This window comes from Sminthopsis crassicaudata, chromosome 1 (genome assembly GCF_048593235.1).
Source record: "Sminthopsis crassicaudata isolate SCR6 chromosome 1, ASM4859323v1, whole genome shotgun sequence".
Classification (NCBI taxonomy): domain Eukaryota; kingdom Metazoa; phylum Chordata; class Mammalia; order Dasyuromorphia; family Dasyuridae; genus Sminthopsis; species Sminthopsis crassicaudata.
In genome coordinates, this window is record NC_133617.1 from 354,182,634 (window position 1) to 354,205,959 (window position 23,326).

Sequence of the window (23,326 nt, forward strand, 5' to 3'; positions counted from 1 at the left end):
CAGTTCCACCTTAACTTATTGTAAGGTGTTGGTTAATGCCTAGTATTACACTATTTTCCAGTTTCCCCAGTAATTTTTGTCATATAGTGAATTCTTTTCATAAGCTGGAGTCTTATCTGCTACAATATTCCTTATACATGTGGGGCTTTTACCCTTTTCTGCAATCTCTTTGGGATACAGACCCAGCAATTACATGTAATTTTTATTGCATAATGATCTTTAAAAATGCATTTACTATTTCTACTTTTCAGCACTTAATTGTAAGATTTTTAATGCCCTAATACATGGCCAATTTTGTGTAGATTCTATTTATCACTGAGAAACAGATATATTCCTTCCTATCTTCAATCAATTTTCTTCAAAGGTGTATCTTATCCAACTTTTCTAAAATTGGATTCTATTAAGTCTATTCACCCCCTTAATTTCTTTCTTGTTTATGGTTGGATTTATCTAGTTCTGATAGAGGGAGGTTGAGATACATCTGTAGCATAGTTTTATTACCTATTTCATTTTGCAATTCATTTGACTTCTCTAAGAATATACCACTTGGTGCATACATGTTTAACATTGATATTATTTCATTATCTATGATACCCTTTAACAAAATGGAGATCTATTTTTGCTCTTACTTGATTTGAGATCAAAATCGCTACTTTTTTTTTTTTTTTACTTCAGCTAAAGCACAATAGATTCTGCTCCAGTCTTTTACCTTTCTTTCTGTATGTTCACTCTGCTTCAAATGTGTTTCTTGTAAACAAAATATTGTAGAATTCTGGCTTTTAATCCTCTCTCCGATCTGCTCTGTTTTATGGGAGAGTTCATAACATTCACAGTTAAGATTACTAGCATCCTATTTTTCCCAAGTTATACTTTTCTCTCCTCACTAGTGTTTTGCTCATGGTCACTCCCTCCTGCAATTTGCCCTACCTTTTTCTTTCTTCCCCTTTCTTATCCCTTTCTCCTTCTACTTCTGCTTTCCCTCTTTTTCTTTTTCTTTATCCTTTCCTCTCCTATTTCCTTACAAAGTGAGATAAATTTCTATACCAAAATAAGTATGTATGTTATTCCCTACTTTAACCAAATCTGGCAAGATCAAGGTTCAAACAATGCTTATCCTCCTCCCTTCTTTCCCTCAACTAGAATAAGTCTTTTGTGTCCCTTGTTGTGATATAATTTATACCAGTTTACTTTCTCTTTCCTCTTCTCCCAGTTCAATCCCTCTTTCCCCCCAATTGCTTTATTATATCAGCACATATATTACCTTATACCTGTACCCTATAAGTATACACATTCTAATTATCCTGATCTGAAAAAATGCATTTACTATTTCTGCCTTTCTGCATTTGATTTTGAGGTTTTTATGCCCTAATACGTGGTCAATTTTTGTATAGGTTCCATGAACCACTGAGAAAAAAGTAAACTCCTTTCTGTCAACATTCAATTTTCTCCAAAGATCTATCATACCTAACTTTTCTAACATTTTATTTACCTCCTTAACTTCGTTTTACTTATTTTGTGGTTTGATTTATCTAGTTCTGAGAGAGCAAGGTTGATATCCCCCACTTTTGCTGTCTATTTCTTCTTTTTTTTTCCCCCTGAGGCAATTGAGGTTAAATGACTTGCTTAGGGTCACACAGCCAGAAAATGTTAAGTGTCTGAAACCAGATTTGAATTCAGTTCCTCCTAACTTCAGGGCTGGTTCTCGATCCACTGCGCTACCTAGATGCCTCTTCTTGTATGTCTTTCTTTTTGCATCTCTCTTAATTTCTCCTCTAAGAATTTGGATATCATACCACTTGGTTTATATATGTTTAATATTGATAATGCTTCATTATCTGTGGTACCCTTTAGTAAAATATAGTTTCCTTCCTAATTAGATCTATCTTTGCTTTTACTTGATCTGAAGTCAGGATTACTACCCCGACTTTTTTTGCTTCACCTGAAGCATAATAGATTCTGCTCCAGCCTTTTATCTTCACTCTGTATGTATCACTATGTTTTAAATGTATTTCTTGTAAACAACATATTATAGGATTCTGGCTTTTAATCCAGTCTGCTACCTGCTTCCATTTTATGAAAGCATTCATCCCATTCACATTCACAGTTATAATAACTAATTCCGTATTTCCTGCCATCTTATTTACTCTAAGTTATGCTTTTCTCTTTCATTTCCCCCTTCTCTCCTCCCCAGTATTTTGCTTTTGATGACTACCTGCCTCAAGCAGCCCTTCCCTTTTAGAGCCCCTCTCCCTTTTTTACACCTTTCCCCTACTATTTCTGTTTTCCCTTGTATTAGTATTTCCCTTTCTTTTCCCTTTTTCCCCTCCACTTCCCTATAAGGTGAGACAAGTTTCTCTGTAAAACCAAATATGTCTGATAATACTCTCTTTGAGCCAAATCTGATGAGAGTAAGATTCACATAATGCTCATCCCCTTCCCTTCTTTCCTTCAATTATAATAGGTCTTCTTTGCCTCTTCATGAGATGTTATTTCCCTTATTTTATCTCCTTTTTCCTTTATTTCCAGTATGATCCCCTTTCCACCTATAGTTTCTTTTTCATATTATCATAATAAAATCAAATTATACTCACACTCTCTAAGTATACCCATAAGAGAAATGAAGTTCTCGAGAGTTCTTTCCTTTTTACCTTTTTATGTTTCTCTTGAGTGTTTGGAGATCAAATTTTTTGTTCAGTTCTGATCTTTTCATTAGAAATAGGTGAAATTCACTTATATCATTGAATGTTCATCTTCTTTCCTGAAAGATATGCTTATTTTAGCTGATTACTTTATTCTTGTCTGTAATCCCAATTCCTTTGCTTTTTGGAATATCAGATTCCAAGCCCTTCGATCCTTTACGGTGGAAGCTACTAGGTCCTAGGTAATCCTAATTGTGCTCCTCAGTGTTTAAATTGTTTCTTTCTGGATGCTTGCAATATCCTTTTATTGATGTGATCTGAAATTTAACCATGATATTCCTTGGGGATTTAATTTTGGGGTCTCTTTCAAAAGATAATTGGTAAATTCTTTCAATAGCTATTTTACCTTCTAATTCTAAGATATCAGGGCAGTTTTCCTTTATGATTTCCTGTAAGATAATTTCTAGGTTCTTTTTTTCATCATGGCTTTCAGGAAGTCCTGTAATCCTCACATTGTCTCTCCTAGGTCTATTTTCCAGTTCAATTGTTTTTTTCTTAGGAGTTATTTCATATTTTCTTCTGTTTTTTCATTTTTTGTTTTTGTTTTTGTTTGACTGATTGTGGAAGTCTTGTTGAGTCATTCGCTTCCATTTGCTCAATTTTAATTTTTAGTTTATTTTCTTCAGTTACCTTTTTTAGCTCTTTTGCAATTGGCCAATTAAATTTTTTTTGTCCATTGCATTCTTTTTCCATTTTTTCCATTCCTTCTTTCAATGATTTCATTTCATTTCCCCATTTTTCTTCTAACTTTTTTTTAAGATCCTTTATGCAATCTTTGAAGAAGGCCTTGTGAAATGGGGACCAGCTTATGTCTCTCTTTAGGGCTTCATATGTAGTTGCATTGCCTTTAGGAACCTCAGGATTTGAGGTCTGTTCTTTTCTCTCTCCATATAAGAGTGTCAATGGTGATAGTTCTTTTTGTTTTTTTTATTCATTTTCTTAAGGCTTGAGGTCTGTTCAATGCAAAGGAGCAACAGCTGCTTTAATTTGCCCTGGAGCAGTTCTGGATAATGGTGGCTAGGTCCAGCATTCTTCCAATGATCAATGGTTTACAATTTACCTTTAGTAGTAAATCTACCAAACCACCTGCTTGCAACCAGGATAGAGTAGCATAAGAGGCTCACAGAATATTCCCAGGGACAGGGAAGCTGCAAAGCTCTGACTTCCCACCCTAGCTCCTTGGCTCAGTCTCTATGTGCTGCGGTCTGGGCTCAATCTGTAGACTGTCCCACTGCTTGTTTGAAACAGACCTGTTCTGAAGTAGTTCCAAGGTATCTTCTTCTGGGAATGTGTTGTACTCCTAATTTTGCAGATTCTTTTGCTCCAAGACCAGTTTAGAGGCTTACTCTGTTGTTGGTTTGAGAGGAGGTCACAGAAAATCATGTCTGCTCTCCACCATCTTCCATTCTAATTATCCTAATATACAGTTCTCAAGAGTTACATGTATCATCTTCCCAAGTTGGCATGTAAACATTTTATCCTTTTAAAAATATGTAGTTTTATTTTTCCCCTTCCCTTTTTTGTTTTCCTATGTTTCTCTTGAATCTTGTATTTGGAGATCACATTTACTGTTCAACTCATGTCTTTTCATTAAAAATTACTTAGAATCTCCTATTTCATTAAATATCCATCTTTTTTCCCTGAAAGATAATGCTTACTTTTGCTGGATAGTTTTGACTCCAGCCCAAGCTCCTTTGCCTTCTGGAATATCATAATCCAGGCCCTCTGATCCTTTAATGTGGAAACTGCTGGATCTTAGGTAATCTTGAGTGTGGTTCCTCAATATTTGAATTGTTTCTTTCTGGTTGCTTGCAGTATTTTCCCCCTTGATTTGAAAATTCTGGAATTTTGCTACAATATTCCTTGGAGTTTTCATTTTATGGTTTCTTTCAGGAGGTGGTTGATGAATTCTTTCAATGACTATTTTATCCTCCAGTTCTAGAATATCAAGACAGTTTTACTTGATAATGTCTTGAAAGATATTGTGCAGATTCTTTTTCTTTTCTCATCGTGGCTTTCAGGTAATCCAAAAATTATTTGATTGTCTCTCCTGGATCTATTTTCCTGTTCAGTTGTTTTTCCAATGAGGTATTTTACATTTTCTTCTATTTTAAAATTTTGTTTTGTTTTGTTTAACCTGATTCTTTTGATGTCTCATTGAGTCATTCATTTCCATTTGTTCAATTCTAATTTTTAGTGAATTATTTTCTTCAGTTAGCTTTTTTTACCTCCTTTTGCATTTGACCATTGTACTTCTAAAGGAGTTGTTTTGTTCAATGGATTTTTTTTCCATTTTGCCAATTCTATTTTTAAAAGAGTTCTTTTTTTTTCCCATTCCACAATTCTGTTTTTCAAGGAGTTGTTTTCTTTTTCCATTTCACCAAATTTATTTTTTAAGAAGTTGTTTTCTTCAGTCAGTTTCTATGTTTTCTAAGTTGTTAGCTTTTCCCTCCAAAGTTTCATACTCCTCCTGCATGCTACTAATTTCCTTTTCCCATTTTTCTTCTATATCACTTTTAAGATCCTTTTTAAATTCTTCCACGAAAACCTTTTGAGCTGGAGATCAGTTCATATCTCTCTTTGAGACTTTACCTGAAGATAATTTGACTTTACTGTTTTCTTCTGTGTTTGTGTTCTGATCTTCCCTGTCTTCATATTAGGTTTCCATAGTCATATCTCTTTTTGCCCATTTTTAAAAGTTGAGCTCTATTTCTAGGGCACCGGGGGTATTTCCATACTTTTTTGCAGGGGGACAAGAGCCTTTCACAGTGTTGGGGTTGGTGATGCTATAGACTTTCCTACTGTGCTAGATAGGCCTGACCAAGTCCCACTTGTTATGCTGGGTTTCAGAAGCTCATAATTTGCCTTCTGTAGTTCTGTTGGAGCTCTCACAACTGGTCTGCTGATCCATAACCTTCTGAAACAGTACAGAGTACTGCTGTTGTATTTTGGCTAAGAGCCTCTCCCTAGATTCCTCATGCCAGGCCTCCCAACCCTGGGCCTCCCTGTGCTGAGCCTATGCTGGGCCATGTTCTGCCCCCACACCTCTGCCCAGTGAACAGATCTTTCCTGAAGTCCTTCCAAAAATATCTTAAGTTGGAAAATTATTATATTCCAAATGGTTGTAGGTTCAGTCACTCCAAAATTTGTTCAGAGACTTGATCTAGCTTTGATTCTGAGGGAAGCTGAGGAGAACTCAAGCAATGACCTGTCTACTCTTTGCCATATTGCCAAATGTACTTTTTTCCACATGTGCTATTTTCTTAAGCGGAAGGCCTAGGTAATGGAGTGAATAGAGTACTGCACTGGGATCCAGGAAGCCTGAGTTAAAATCTGGCTTTGGACACTTACTGTATGTCCTTAGCCAAATCATTTAACCCTATTTGCCAGTTCATCTGTAAAATGAATTGGAAAAGAAATGGCAAACCACTCCAGTCTCTTTGCCAAGAAAACCCTAATGGGGTCATTAAAAGACAGACATGATTGAACAATGACTGAACAACAATAGTTTTCTTAAATATTAATTCTCTTTATACTAATGGCATTTGGCCATCATTTTAAGATTTTCCTTCTACAATTCAAACCCCAAAGAATAAAGTTTCCCAAAAGTTGATTTTTTAAAACCCAAATATAAAAGTTTATGATTTCCCTATTAAATTTCATCCTATTGGTTAACTCTCTGATATCTTGTTCTAACATTACTCTGTCATCCAGTGTATTGGTATTCTTCCCAGATTTGGATCTACTGAAAATTGCTAACAATACTACCTGTGTTTTTGTCCAAGGCATTAATAAAAATATTAACCAGTGTGAGGCAAGTCAAATATCCTTTGGGCACACCACTAGAGAACTTCTTTCAAAGTAGAATTGAACAGTTAATAATGACTCTTTGGCTCTGTCCATCCAGCAAGTTCAAATTCCACTCAGTTGTACCATTATCTAGCCCATATCTTGCCAATCTTTTTTATGAGAATAATATGATAGACTTTGTCAAAACCTATGTAAATAATATCACAATAGTTTTCCTCATTTCTCTGTCCAAAAAGGAAATAAAATTAGTCTGATATTTCATCTTCTGAATGAAAAAATGAAATCCTCTTGATACCTTGTTATCACTACTTCCTTTTTTGTATGATCAATAACCATTTGTTTAATAAGTGTGTGTTTAATGATAAGTTTGAGCTTAATAATAAAATAATCACCCCTTTTTGAAAATTAACTTTTGTAACTGGTCTAATTTATATTTTTGTGTGGTGCTAGATTAAATCTATATTTATTGTCTTTCATTATACTGTATCCCGACTAAGGGCTTGTCATTTCTATATTTTAAACTATAATCTAGACAGCCAAATACTAGTCTCAGATACTTTCTTCTTCTTTTTTCTTTTTTTTGCTGAGGCAATTGGGGTTAAGTGCCCAGGGTCACACAGGAAATGTTAAGTATCTGAGATCACATTTGAACTCAGGTCCTCCTGACTTTGGGGCTGGTGTTCTATCCATTACACCAACTAGCTGCCCCCTGATACTTTCTTCTTAATCAGATGGTCACTTGCTAAATCTCCCTTTTTCTTCTGAAACCTCAGTCTTCAATTAGACCATGGTGATGAAAACACTTCCTGTGGTATTCAGTTTCTTTCTAGGTCTTAATTATTCCTGACTGTTTTGTTAGTCGCTTCCAGCAGTACCACTGATCCCTCTATTAATCACCAGGAATCATGATAGTCTTTAGATTTAAAAGCTTTTGAGAGACTTTTCACGTTATATCAGGTTCATGCCCTGGGAAGATAGTGACCTGCCTATTTGTGCCAGATCAACAAATGGCTTCATTGGTATCCCTTATGAAGAAATTGACAACCATTGTTACCAGCCTTTTTTTTCCTTTTGTCATTGAATCATTAGTTTAATGAGTTGTTTTTTTTTTCTGATGAAATCTATAGATTTTTGTTATTTATTTGAACCCAAGAAATTGATCTCCTTCAGTTGTCCAGATACATCTCCTATGAGAAGTCTTTTATCTGTTGTATAACTTTAAAAGTTCAGAAGACCTTTTCTTCTTTTTTATTGATATCATTTTTCTACCTTCCAGCCTTCAGACACAGTTAGGATTCCTATGTTTCTCTTCTATTTTTCTTTTTTGATTTCTTTTTTGGAGCATGGGGTGGGTTGAATTTTGGTATTTTAAATCTAAATGATAGAAATAAAGCATTATTTACTTTATTCATTGCAAAACAAAACAAAACAAAACTACCACCGCCCTTTATATTTGATGAGAAATTTCAGTCCTCCTTAGAGGCAACTAGGTAGTATAGTGGATTGAGAATTGGCCCTAGAGTCAGGAAGATCTGAGTGATCTTCTATAAAGCATTTAATCTCTTAATTTGCCTTAGTTTCCTTATCTAAAAGATGAATATAATAATAGTATTTAGCTCCCTGTGTTGTTATGAGGATCAAATGAGATATTTATAAATCCCTTAAGTGTCTTGCATATAGTGGGTGCTAGAGAAATGCTGTGATTATTATTATCATCATAATAATTGTAATCCTTGATGGTAGTTCATAGGATCATAAAGATCATAGATTTAAAGTTAGAAGAGATTTTAGAAGTTATTTAATCTAGTCTTTTTATTTCACAGGTAAGGAAATCAAAGGTCATACATAGCATTTAAATGTTTTTCCCAAGACCACAGGATAGTAGATAGTGGATCCAGGATTGGAACCAGACTCTCTGCTTCCTAATCCAACACTATTTCCACCGGATTATGTTGCTCTCATAGATAAATATGTCAAACAATTACTTGTTTGTCATGAACAAAAGATAAAGTATACCAAAACTGGAGGGAGTAGCCACAGAAATCTCAAGGGCACATTAGTGCCCATCACTTACTTATTTTTGAGCACTGGGACATAGTCTTACGTGTGTGATCAAATGTTAGGTGGTACAGTGAATAGAGCACAGAATTTGGAGTTAGAGTTTTAAGTCTACCTTAGACACTTGATAATGATAGCACTGGAAAAGTCACTTAACCTCTCTTTATCTCAGTTTTTTCATCTGTAAAAGGGGAATAATAATAGCACCTACCTCCCAGGATTATTTTGAGGGTCAAATGAATTAAGACATAAATTAATGTAACAAAATAAAATGCTTTGTGAATCATAAAGTGCTACAAAATTGTTATGATTATTTCCATCATCATTATCATTATTATTACAACTGACCTTCAAATAGGAAGCATGAGTAAAATAGAATTTGTGGTGAAAGTAAATTGAGTGCTTGAGTTTAATAGTGTGAGTGTGATTCCTTTTACCTGGCCAATTGAGAATGTAACTGAATCATCAAGTTATAGAGTGAGTTTGGTGCTAAGACTTTTGCTGGATATTGGTATCTGTGAGGGAGAAACTGGGAACTAGAGGGCCTAGTCCATTGGCCTGAGTAACTGTCCTGGCATTTGGTTTTCTAAAGTTTGAGACAGGGATAGGGCATGCAGTGTCACAGCAACATGTTGATATTTGCTACGATGAGGGATCAGCTATCACAAGGCTCCTGAATAAGTTTTCACCTGATTATGACATGATTTCCACCTTTTCTCATTATGACCTTAAGTCTCTTTTATTGACAAGTAGCAGATTCCTGCTAGAGTTTTCAATGTCAAGACATTTGCTCAGTGTTCTCTAAGAAAGACTGTTAAATAAGCAGATAGTAGCCACTCCATACCTTTTCATCATTACTTAACATGTCTAATAGATCAGGCTCCAAATTCTTCCTGAAACATTTATTAATGTTATGACCCTGAACAAGTCACTTTCTCTCAGCCTCAGTTTCCTTATCTTTGAAACAATTATAATAATAGTGCTTACTTCACAGGTTGTTGTGAGGATCAAATGAAATAATATCTATGAAGTACTTAGAAAACTTGAAAAGTACTATATAAATTCTAAAGTATTATTTATTATTATCTTTTTTCTCTTCTTCCTTCTAAGGCATTTTTTATATTCGCTTCCATATTGTTGCTAAGCTAAGCCATGACACTTTATGTCTGTGAAACCTTGAGTTTCTAGAGACTAGATTTTATGTCCTATGAGATTAAATATAGTTTTCTTTTTCAGGGATGTTCACTCATGCCCTTTACTTGGACATAAAGGCCAGTGTTTTTTTGTTTTTTTTTTTTTTGTGTGTGTGTGTGTGTGTGTGTGTGTGTGTGTGTGTGTGTATTTATGATTTATCTTATATCTAACTTGATAGGGATTAATTTTTTATAACCTGGAATCAGAGTATGAAAGCCTAAGGGTTTCCAGCTCCTCAATGTTCACAGATTTAGGAACTCACTCTATCCATTTTTCTAGGTTAAAAAGTCAGGCTGCATTTAATTCAAGAGATACTGCCATTGATGAAGCACTTGGTAAAACCCAAGAAATGAATCTTTCAGTGAATGGAATTGGTACAAGAATAAGGTAATATTAGGAGGATGTGCAGAAATTCTCCCTTTACTCCATCTATCTCATTCATCAATTTTTTTTTGCTTTCCCCCCAAATCATTGTTTTTATTTACTTATGTTTTCTCTTTCACTGTGCAAATCATAATTGGCATGAATTTATTTTTAAACCAACTAACTAATAGTTTAGAGTCCTTTTTTTACCACTGAGAAAGATTTCCAGTCGTATATGCTTTTACTATGTGGAAAATGTCTTAAAAATACATTAAGTACTTTTTGAAGATCATTATTTTTCACTTGGATTTCAAAAAGCTAAGAAACTAAGTCTACATTTTTAATGGAACCTGTGGTTTTATATAAAAGAACCCACTTCTCAGTTCCCAAGAGGAATTATTGTACAGTATCATCTGTGTGATGAATCTTTAGTTTGATTGCAGAGTCATTACTTGTAAGGAATTCTTGAGAGAAGCACAGTAACAGGGAACCCTTTTTCATATCCGACAATATGAGCCCAGATACTTTGAATAAGAAATGTTTACAGGAATAAAGCTGAGATCATTAAAAAGGGGACAGTTAATAAAAGATTTGAGATGTAGTTTTCAAATATACATGCATATAAAAACGTTTGGGCATATAATCATTCTTTTCTTTAAGCACTTGAACCTTAGCTGATATTTTACAATTCAAATTGTCTTAAACTTAAGAGGATACTGAGAGTACTTTATTCTGAAGTTTTATAGCGCAATGAAGGGGAAAAGTAACACAACACTTGACAAAACAACTTAGCATTGCAACCAGTCCCCACTAACAGTGAATTTTATACTATTTATCCTTTTTTTCCATCAAGGAAAAAGGGACAGGTACAAGGGGGACTTAAAATGCTGGTCAAAACAACATTGGTAACAGGCCTTAGTGGATGTTCCTATTATCAAAAGGTGCTACTATTTTTGTTTGACATTAGCAAGAAATGATGTGGATGAAGTGAAGCCCTTAAGACAAGTGATCATTGTTCCTCATATTCTCCTCCTGTCCTTTGAAATTGACCTCACATCTGTCAGATTAACCATTTTTAGCTACCATGCTACAGACTAGAATTGCTTTGTTTTCTTACCTCTCAAGACTTAATGACTCTTTCTTTATCTGAACCAGATGGACGATTAAGACACAATACCAGACAAGTCTGCAACACATGCAATTGCCCCAAAAGATAATAGGGTATCTGGTTAATATTTATACACCTAACCCTAATAATGACCTCAAACATCATAAAATTATATATAGATTTCAAATATCCAATACATTAAGTTGCATGGTAATGGTAATAGTTTTAATATGCCCTTGATAGATCATGATTTTTTTCAAAGTTTATTTGTATCAGAGCAGTTCAAAACACTGTCAGCTACTTCCAAAACCTGACAGACAACCATTGGGAAGTGTGTTTCCCATCTTCTGTCTTTTTTTCACTAAAGTTACTCACTCAAAGCTGCTTAAATTATTTAATCTAATGTAAGACTTGCTAAGGAGAAGATGACAAGTCCATTTGTCTCCTTTTTACAGTTGGCTGTGGAAATGGTGTTGTCTTAGATATCTCAGAGAGAGCTAGAGATGGGACAAAAGGGAATACTATATAACCCTGAGCAGTCTGATTCTTTTATTAAAGAACTTGGTAGAATTATTTACATACCAAGTGTGGTGGTTTTAGAAAATACAATCAAGAATTGTTGTGAAAATGACCCTCTTTTTACCTTTCAAGCTATTTGAATTTGCCAGAGGAACTCCCAAGATGAAACTTAATTTTAAACTGAATTTTGTTTATCTGGAAATTTAAATTATCTTAGTATTAAAAAATACTCAGTGTATTTAAAATATTAAACTTACTCAAGTGAGGCATTAAGAATTTGGAACTAAAATAAATGATATAATCAGGAACCGAAAACATATTTTTTTATAATTAACAGCTCATTTTGAGTTAATTATATACAATTACCAAAATCTAATTGCAATTTATTCTCTATTATCTGTGGGAAGAATCACAGGCTAGGGAGCTTGCATCGCTGGCTTCCTGCATAAATGCTATAGAATGAGAACAAATACTACAGAAGCGCTTAATGACAAACAGGAGCAAATAGAAGGGCACAGCTGGGCCAAACTATTGGAAGGTAATTGTTGTCTGAAATGAGGTAGTGACTTAAAAAGCCAAAGGCAGCTCTGTTAGGGCATCAATCCTTCCTTTTTTTTCTTCTAGCCAGCCAAAGATGACCCTTTTTGCACAAATTATACGTTGTTTTCTCTGATTTACCCCTGACAGTGTGCCCAATTTTAAGCCTTTAAAAAAGCTTTAGCATGTTTCAGAATCACTTATAGGACATTGGATGCAGTCTTCAGTCAGTCTTGCATGCTTCCACATTCAATTTACATGGCTTGAATACTATGTAATATAATTGTCATTTCTGCTTTTGTTAATCTAGGTGCTATTCCTTTTATTGTTTCACTCCCTACAAGGTTGAGGAAAATCAAGGTACTTATTGCATTTTTTTTATTTTGCCCACAGATATAACAATTTGACAGACTGAAGGAACCATAAGAATTTTTTTTGCCCTTTTCTGACTTCTCAAAACATTTACTCTTTATTTCTTTCAAAATTTCCTTGTCTAATTAATACCAGTTTGAATCAACTTGTTTTCCTTCATAACCAGTTCAGTTTTTGGAAATCTTCAATGAAATCATAAAATTGAGTTGAAGCTGTCCAGATATTAATTATGACTTTGCTTTTGGTAGAGAGTAGAAGAGAGGTTCCTGAGTCTAAGAGGAAATCTATTTTCAACAATAAAAACAAATTCTTAAGGGCTGGATATAAAGTAGTATTTTCCATCTTTTATGGCAGAATTACAATATAGAAAAGAGTGCAACCTACCATCTTCCATGTTTCCTCTCCAATAGTTTCTTCCAGAATGGGTATTCTTAGAAACTAATACCTGGAACCACTGCATATACTTATTGCTTTGGTGCTGGTAGAGCTACAAACCCCCTCTATATGATTTTATCAGTACACATACAATAAATAGTAAAGGTACTGTGATATCCATCAGTTCAGAGGGTACCCATAACAGTAAAAGCATGACTCCAGTAAAAATTAAGTTCATCAGTTAGCATGTATTAAGGACCTATTCTGTGCTAAGCATTAGCCTGATTCCTGGGGATACTAAAAAAAAGCCAAAAAAAAAACCAAAAAACAAAAACAAAAACAAAAAAACAAAAAGTAGTTTCTTCTCTCAAGGAAAACTCACTCTAATAAGAGAGTCAATATGCAAATATGATGTACAAACAAAATATGTACAGGAGTTATTCTGAGAAAGAAGACACCAAGATTAACTGGGAAGGGTTTCCTGCAAAAGATAGATATAAGAAGGAAACCTTTGAAGCCAGGGAAGCTAAAAGGCAGAGATGAGGAAAGAGAGAGAATTTTAGGCATGGGAGAGTCAGTGAAAACTGCAATTTCTTGCTTGTGTACAAGAACAGCTAAGAGTCCAGCATCACTGGATGACAGAATATAGGAAGGAATATAAAGTGCTAAAGACTACAAAGATAAGGAATGATCTTGGTTAGGAAAAGCCAAAACCGGATTTTGTTTGATCCTGGAGGCAATAGGAAATACTCTCTAATGAGTAAAATAACATTTTCTTTCAAGAAGAACAACCAAAATTAGAATTGTATATTTATGAAAGCAAGATGTATGATGGGGAGTTGATTAAACTATGAACCACCCAATAGATTGGTTTTCCTTCCCAGAATTCAGCTCTCCTCTTTGACAATTCTTAGTTTATCTTAAAATATCATTCTTTCTTGTACTTCATGTGCCAAATTAACTGCTTTCCACTGATATCAGTCATTCATTCATTCAGGTAATACAGCTTTGTCCCAAAGATTTTGAAGAAGTGAAATTTAGAGAATCTAATAATGAGTGCTATCTTAGACTTGTGGCTATTTTGTTTTGTTTTTTTAAAAAAATTGTAACATGAGTATAAGCATGACAAAAAAGCCCTCAGTCAAAAAACATTTATTAAACACTTTCCTAAGCCCAAGAATATGAAGGAAGTTAAAACATAGTAATCTCTGGTCTTTAGTTCACAATTTAATAGAGTCAACATTCTATTATGGACAAATATGCAATTGTGTACAATTAAAGCTATATGCAGGAAAAACTGGAAATAATTAACAGAGGGAAGATAGAAAAATTAGGAAACATTGGGAAACACTTCCTATAAAAAGTGAGATTTTAGCTGGCATTTTAAGGAAGCCAGAGAAGGGAGGAGGCAAAGATGAAGAGGGAGAACATTACAAATAGAGAGGACAGCCAATAAAATTTCTCAGGGAGGTGGAAAGTCTTGTCTCAGGATCATCAAAGAGACCAGTGATGGAAGTTGGAAGAGCACTTGTTGCACAGGTGTGAAGTGGGGAGTAATAAAGTGTAGCAAGTCCAAAATGTAGGTGAGACCAAGTTATGAAGAGCTTAATTTATTAACAAGAATGTTTTATATTTGATCTTGAAGATGAGAAGGAGGCACTAGAGTTTATTGAGTAGATGACTGAGTATTGAATTTTCTTTGGAAATTAAAACTGAAGGATCAATTGATAAATTGATCTATAAATCTTTAATTTTCTTTTCTAAAATTATGTTAGGCACTACCAATCTCATTTTTCTTTTAGAAGTTTAAATGAACTATATATGCAGATTCTTTTTTTACATGTAACACAAAAATACTTCTCATTTCAATTGTGTATTCCTCTGAAGAAGGGAAAGATTCCTCACAGATTGGAACAAGAAGAAGAAGGGTAATAAAGAAAACATCTTAAAGGAAAGTTTCTTTGCAATATTGACATGAAGGACCTTTCTATGACTGTAAATGTACTTCACAGGACTGTAGGAAGGTAGGGTTAAGCGTGGTGTCTATTTAAATCATTTTTTCAGTTGTTCTAAAGCATGCTAAAGGGTCACTGATGTAGTAGAAAAAGTCACATGTATTTTGAAAGATTTTATTTTTAATAGCAATAGCACTTTTTATTTTATTACCAGGCCAGATAAAAAGTTGATTTAAAGTTAGAAAAACCGTTGTGAATAAAATTTAAAAAGTTAAATTTCTCCTCTTGCTGCTTCAGGTTATAATCACATGTTCAGTGTCCCTTTCTCCTTTTACATACACACACACACACACACACACACACACACACACACACACACACACACTCTCTCTCTCTCTCACACACACACACACACACACACACACACACACACACACACACACACACATACATTTTGAAAAGTTGATGGATTCTTTTATATAGAGAGGCATACATGAGATACACCTTTATAGGAATGGTGAAAGTAAACTCATTTGGAAGTGAAGTGAGAAGAAATGTGTGTTTCTGACCCTGCCCTTTTTTCAAAAGATATCTTAAGCCAACTAAAGCTGTGATGACTTATGGTGGTTTGCTGTGGGTGGGTGCCTGTCCCCAAAGAACTAGCCATTACATCTGTTACAGTGCTAATTTGTGAGAGTCCCACAGAGAAAATTTTAGATTGTGCTCAGCTGATTTGTTTTTCATGCTGCTCCCGCAGTGAAAAGGATTGATTTCTGTGATGCATTTGTTATTTGGTGTACTCTCCTTTGGAACTCAGTACCTTCAAGCCTTAATCCTTTAACCTTGAATCTGAGCACTGGGGCTTCATAAGGATCAGGCTGTTTGATGGAAAGAGAACTTTCTTTGTTATACCAGGTGGCTGGGTATGGCATGAAACAAGATGGATCTTCAGACAGTTGATCTTCGTTAACACAACAAAGAAATATACAAGGAGAAGGGTTTTAAAGGGGATTATGAATAATCTCTAGGAAGGTGTGGGGTATTAGACAGAGCTTTTGAGGAGGAAATGGCCCTCCAGCAGAGCCAGCTGCGATTACCAAGCACCACAGACCAAGCAAGTAATGGTCCGAGTGACAGTACATCATGGAAGAAGCAAGTGGCGTCCACAGAGAAGAGTTGGGGCTGGCCAGGCAGCTCCCTGCAGGGCAGGATTTGTGAAAGAACTGCTCACTCACTCTACTAGCAGAAAAAGTGGCTCTTTGGGCAGCAGGGGGAGTTCGTACTGCTGTGTTTTTATGGGATCATTAATTATATGTTATAAGGCAGCTAAGCATGGCATTCCTAATTCAATGAATTCCATTATGAATGGCCTTTTCATCTTCTTCAGCTCATTATGTTAAATGCATGTGACCTGAAGTTTAGCTAAAGTTATTGTTCGGGTTAACTTTCCTTTAGTGGTTGCCCTAATTTTAGAGAAAGATAATCTTTCATTTTTATGAAGATCCAATATACATTTACAATATTTTGAGCTAATTTAATACTGAGTTTGAACTACTTTCTTGTCTTCATTTTAGAAGTTTCTTTGGTTGCTTCTGAAGACTTTGCCAAGTATTCTGTGAGCCTTTTCAGAAATGCCTCCCAACTTCTAGACTCTGTTTTATGTAGGTAGGTCTTCCTGAACTGTTGCAGTCGTCGTCGTTGTTGTTGTTGAATTGTGTTTCAGTGTAGTCTGACTCTTTGGGACCCCATTTGGGATTTTCTTGGCAAAAATCCTGGAGAGTTTTGTATTTCCTTCTCTCCAGTTCATTTTATAGATGAAGAACTGAGGCAAACAGGGTTAAGTAATAACTTATCCAGGGTAATATAGCTATAAGGATCTGCAGTCAGTATTGATTGATGAATCTTCCTAGCCCCAGGCCCAGCACTCTATGCACTCTGCCACCTAGCTTCCCACTTCTAAAAAACATCCTTTATTTAAAAAAAAAACTTGTTCTAAGTTTTTTTTTTTTAAGACATTTTCTATCATCTGTGACTCTTCCTCTGTATTTTAACACCATTATCCAATAGAGATAATGCCTTCAGAATGATACAAGTTTTTAATATATAGCCTTAAACTAAATTATATAGTCCATACTTCATGCTGGTTTAATTTCAGCAGGCTTGACCCAAGCATCTTCAGTGAAATTTGCATGTCCTGATTACCCTTTCTTGATCTTGCTTAATTGATTTCCTGGAGTTTTGTTGGGTCAAGCTTTGTCACCTTTATATATTTTATCAAGGCCCTGAGTAACTGAGGGACCATTCTCACTGCTCACACAGTATTGGACACAATCATTGCATTTAGTTATATATACCCCAAACACCTGGCATTCCATCAGCGCCGTAAGCTCTAGTGCTCTATTTCTGCCCATTCCAGTGTTGGTTATGGGACCTTGTCTTTTGCCTTTGCAAACACAACACAATAGACATTTAACACAGTCCATTTTTTTTATACCAGCTGGAAATTTAGGGTGTTCCTCCCCTCCCACCAAGCTACAGAAACTCTTCTTGTTTTACTCAGCACAAGAACTGTGGTTAATTATAGTCTACTTTCTCCCAGTTTTTGCCAAGCCAAAAGTAGCATGTTGGATAATAGCTTATATTAGAGATTTTGGTCTGGTCTTTTCTTTTAGCTAAATAGTAACTTTTCATCTCTTCTCATTCCATAAGACATATAAGAACCTTATCTGAGGTATAAAATTGAACTTCAAAGTTGGTAATTACTTTCTATCTGGTTTATACCTTATGAGTCCATTCAGAGAAACTGTTCACTTATTCAGAGTTCATATTAAAGTCTCATTAGGTAGCTAGATGCAATGGATAGAATGCTGAGCTTGGTGTCATACAAATCTGATTTCACATTCACTGTCAGAAACTTACCAATTATATGACCCTTGGCAAGTCACTTTAGGTCCTTTTGCTTTAATTTCCTCAGTTATAAAATGAAGAGAAGAACAACACTTTTCTCACAGGGTTGTAAAAATTAAATGAGATAATATTTTGGAAAAGCACTTAATAGTAAGTACTATATAAATGCTTATTTCTTTCTCCTTCCTCTTCTCCATCCCCATCACTATCATACTGGTATAATTCAACAAACCAAACCTTTTAAATACCTAATCTTTGCAGAACTATCCCAGGAACTGAATGAGTTTTGTTAATAGTCCCTAACTTCATAGAGATAACAATTTTGTGTAGATATAACATACATAGAACCATCCATAATACAAGTAACACATGGTAAATTGCATGAGAGGTATAAAAAAAAACCCTCATGTCTGTAGGAAGAAATAACCTTTGCAAAGGCATTATACTAATATATTTTTGAAATTTCACTAGATAAAGCCCATAAATAAAATCCAAGTCATACTCAATTTAAACTCCATTCTACAAAGAATAATAGTCGAGAGATCTGAATACCACATGATGATGATGATATGATACCTGAGTAACAGTGATCAAATTTAACACTTCTTTCACAGGATCACAGAATCCTGGAATTGGAAGGGACCTCACAGGAAAGCCTTTGATAGAAAATTCTAGTTTATACCTAAATAAAGAGATTTCTTACTAGTGTCCCTAGTTCTTCTACTAACTTTCCATAACATCCTTGGACAAACCACCTCTCTTCTTAGAGATCCCTTATCAATTCAGTAGCAGTAATAATGCTCATACTTACATTTAACAGATTTCCTGGGGGGTTGTGAAGATCCAGTGAGAAGGAAGGAGTGTTTGTATATTTAGCGCAAGAACAGACATTAGACATAATCTGGTTCATTTTTTTCATTAGAATGTGTCAGATATAAAGAGAACCACAGAACAAACTGTTAGAATACAGGAGTCCTGCAACCTTAGTCATAAGGGCTCGTAGGATCATAAATCATGGATTTAGAAGTCATCCTGTCTAGCCACATCATGTGACATGTAAGGAAACTGAGATGTCACAATTAAAAGGCTCCAGCTCCAGTTTTCTGCCTTCAAATCCAGGGCTCTTATCACTGTATTGTGCTGCCTCTGTCCAGTAACCATTTTCTGTCAGCATCATTATCACAACAAATATTTGATTAAATGGCTAAAACATTCAGGGCTAGACAGTCAATGTAAAATGGAATAAGACCTGAGCTTATATCGTCCTTATGCAAAGCACACTAGAAGCAAAACTGAATCGTGTTGACAAAATTCAACCTTTTGAGGCACTATTTCTGACTTCTATGTTTTGAAGGCAAGAAGTCTTCAAATAATATGAGAGAAAATTGTACCTCCCAATGAATGAGCTGACACATTACAATGTCATGTTACTGTCTTTTATGAGCAAATGGATATTATATATTCAGAGCTAGCAACCCCCCCTTCCACATGTGTGACATCTAAAAGTGAAGTTTTTGATGAAAGACACGCATTGCATAGACATAGAAACCTGTTTGCAAAGCAGTGTGACTTGACAGTTTTGCCCTTTTAGAGTTTTCAGCCCAATGCCAAGTTTCCCATGCAGAATCTTTCCATTCTGAAATATTTAGAAACTAGCTGAAAACACTGATACTAGCAAACCCTCCTCTAGATAGAAAATGAATACAAAGTACAACCTGCATGCTAAATACAAATATACAAATATTAGCATTAAAGTGGCATGATATATTTCCCTCAAATTGGTTGCATCAAGTAATTAAAGCTTTTCATTTTGTCCACATTCATGTACTAGTACATAGCTTTTGGAGAGCCTGAATCAAATGGGTTCCAGTGCCTTGTCTGTACCGACTGCTGGAAATCCATAAAGCTGCATATGTCAAAGCTGGCTGCTCTAATTATGGATCCATTTGAATGTTTTCTTTCAGTTTTTCTAAAATGATATTTTTCATTTTTCTTGTTCAGCTCTTTCTGTTACATTCTTATTTATCTTCAGTGGATGGTGATTCTATGAATGTGACCCAGTGGTAAAAGATGGATTTCAAAATTGCTATTCATTTGCTCAAAGCTGCCTGCTATCAACAGCTGTGAGCCTGTTCAGAGGCTCCTGTGGAGGAGATGGTGTGTATATACTTACAGACATTTTGAGCGCATGAAAACATAAGGGGTCTTGTATCATGCTGGTGGGCCCTCACTTTTTACAAAAGGCTCATTGATTATAAGCCTAATTTTGCCAGCTTGGTTTTTCTGACTCCATGTAGTAATAAGAGCACCATGGAGAGATCCTTTGCTCTGTTTGGACCAAGGAAACATTGAAGAAGTCAGAGTATGGCTTTGCTAGCTTCTTGCTGCTTACATTTTCTCTGCAGTCAAATTCTGGACATTCTGGGAATGTGCATGTTTCAGGGGAGAGAATATATATTATTTTTGTGCCACATAACAAAAGTGAGCTTTCTAAATGGGTAAAGGTAAAAGCCTTTTTTGGAGTCCTGCTTAATTTCTTTTTTAAAAAAATTGAGATATTTTTCCTAAAAAGCTAGCAAGTATTACCTTCATGAGACAATTTGAGCAAGGGAACTTTAGTTACTTTAAAGTTTGTCCACATAATACTGCTTTTATAAAGAATAAAAACAGGACTTCTTTTCAGATACTATATTTAGTGTTGTAATTGTTAGCTGGTCTCCAAATAGGTGCTAACATAGCAGTTAGCAGTTAGCTCTGACTGAACATTTTGGTTACCTTTTCTTTACTGAAAGCTGACAGTTTAGCTGATTGCTATGGTCTACAGAGCAAGTAAGCTCACAGAAGAGCACTAATAGCGCCTGCATCCCACCTCTTTTTTTTTATTACTGGACTATTGTCTCTAGAAATTTGTATTGGAATAAACTTTGGAACTTGACTTCTTTAAAATTTTAGGTGAAAAAAAAAGAGACAAAGGAGATAATCACTCATTATTATTTATGAAGGTAGTTAATGGAGACCTGAGAAAAGATGTAGGAAAAATTCAATTCAACTTGCTGATTGGCATGTGACCAGTTATAATGAGCTTGAAATAAGAAAATGTTATCTTAAAGGTCAGTTATATGTTTTGTTCTAATTCTTCATAGGACATAGACCTAGACCTGAATGAAACCTCAGAGATCATATAGCTTTTTATTTTAGTATAGCCTTTTTAATTTATAAATGAGGAAACTGAGGCCCATGGAGGTTAAATGATTTTCTCAAGATTATATAGGTCATAATCATCAGAGACAGAATTTAAATCTGGCTGCTCTGATTCAAGGGTCAGTACATTTTTTCTGCTGTATCACACTACTTTCTCCTTTCCTTTTCCTTCCCCTCTCCAAGTGTCCAAAATTCCCAAACACAAAATTTCTGTTGCTATATGCTATATTTTTTTAGCAAGGACTGTGGTTTTATTGTAATTGCTTCTTGAGTATTCATAGCTTTCCCCCCCTCATTTCCAGATGTTAAATGTGGATATGTGTGTACATACGTGTGTGTGCACACATGCGCATGCAATTGTATTAATCTTTACATTGTGTTTGTGAGCTGTAAGGTAAGCAAAAATGTTGCTTTCTGGTTTGTTGATGGAAAAATTGAGACAAATAAGTGTTAAGTGATTTAGCCATAATCATAGGGACACTGTTGTAATATAGATCCTGGATCTGTAGACCTTATCCTGGCATTCCCTTTTCCTATTGCCAACTAAACCAACTAAAATAATATAACATCTAGGATTTACCCTCGTCAAATGCTGTTACTGCAATGCTCTCAATCATGTTTGCATCTAGGACTGTGTATATTCTTCTCTGTGCTCCTAGATACTGGTTCTGTGTCCTGTGGCTCTTGTGTTCTGTGGTTCATGTATTGAAGAGAATAGTACTATTCACTGGCTCATAGGTCCATACCTGAAGCAACTCAGATATACAACCCATGTATGTAACTTTCTAGGATGCTCAAAATGTGAATATATTTGTCAATGTGCCTTCAAATCTGTACTTGAACAGACTGGTGCACACTCAGATGCACTAATTCATAGCTTGCATTAGCAAACATTTCCAAACAGAGATTGTAGTAAAGGCACATGAGTTCTTTTCAAATTTGATATGTTCACAAAATTTTAAATACTCAAACTAATTAGACTTCAGCATCTTAAAAACAATTTTGCCCAACCACTCAAGGGGGAAATTCTAACAATTATTTCAATGCAATTAGTTTCCTTTGTTACTGCATGTGTTTTATTTTATGCATCTAAAAACATTCTTCTGAAAAGAGCTCCATAGATTTGTCTAGACTATCAAAAGGGTCCATGACCTAAAAATATTAAGAACCTAGTCTTAAGAGTTTTGGTGGGAAGAAGGAATCACCCGACCCATGGACAGCTGTGAGCCTACTTGAGTTATACTTAAAGTTATGATTCCTCAACTCTAACACACATTGTACTAAAGACATAGCTCATGAAAAATAAAATCCAATATTAGGAAGAAAAAGATTCTGTGGAGCAAACCTTGAAAGGTTATCAAATAAAGGAATGTGACACAGAAGAGAAAGTAAAAAAGAAAATTTCCGGAGCAATTGGACAAACTCTTTGGAGAAAAAAAAACAGGAGCTCCATTAGAGCCATTTAAATCACTTTATTTCTAATTTCTTTTAACACCATTTCACTTATTTTCAATCTCTTCTTGTTTATTGGTTCTTGTTTACCCCATCCTGGAAAAATGGCCATCTACAATAAGAGCCTTTATAATCAGACTTTAAACCTTATTGTTTCGTCAAAATTGCTTTCTCCAAAGTTTCCACTGATCTCTTAATTGCCATATCTAGTGACCTTTTCTCATTCTTCATTCTCCTTGATCTATCTGCAGCCTTTGACACTTTATCACTTTCTCCCTGATGTCTTCTTCTCTCTAGGTTTTAGGGATGTCATTCTCTCCAATTGCTACATCTCATTCTTTTCTGAATCCTCAGCCAGATCAAGCTTCAGTCCTGGTCCCTCTCCTCTTTTTTCTCACTTTTCTCTCTCACATCACTTGACCTCATCAGCTTCCATGGATTTAATCACTGTCTCTATGTAGGTGATTCTCCAGCAACTGCTTTGCTGATCTCCAGTCTCACATTTCCAGGCACCTTTCAGACATCTCAAAATAAATGTCCAGTAAATATCATATGTATCATATTACTATAGAGTATAACACTGTCTTCCCAGTCCCTCAGGCTCATCAGATCCCATATTCCATATCCAACCTGTTGTTTCTATTTTACTTTTATAACATCTTTCATATGTACCTCCTTCTCTCCTCTGACAACACCACAATCTAGTGCAGGCATTTGTCCCTTCATGTCCATAGTTTGCTTCAAGTTGTTCCCTACTCCCTTTTTAAGTTTTTCTT

At 35.1% G+C, this 23,326-nt stretch overlaps 1 protein-coding gene across 7 annotated transcripts in view; it reads left to right on the forward strand.

Moving 5' to 3' along the window:
• Positions 1 to 23,326, forward strand: part of KIAA1328 (KIAA1328 ortholog) — a 525,281-nt gene that overhangs the window by 381,269 nt on the left and 120,686 nt on the right. For 5 of the 7 annotated variants that reach the window (XR_012484390.1, XM_074279230.1, XM_074279232.1 and 2 more), the window contains one exon: positions 10,041 to 10,148. The exons of the other annotated variants lie outside the window; for them this stretch is intronic. Coding sequence is in view for 4 of the 5 variants with exons in the window: in XM_074279230.1 (XP_074135331.1) it covers positions 10,041 to 10,148 (108 nt within the window). In the remaining variant the exon portion in view is untranslated. The remainder of the gene's footprint in view (positions 1 to 10,040; positions 10,149 to 23,326) is intronic. 7 annotated transcript variants of the gene reach the window in all.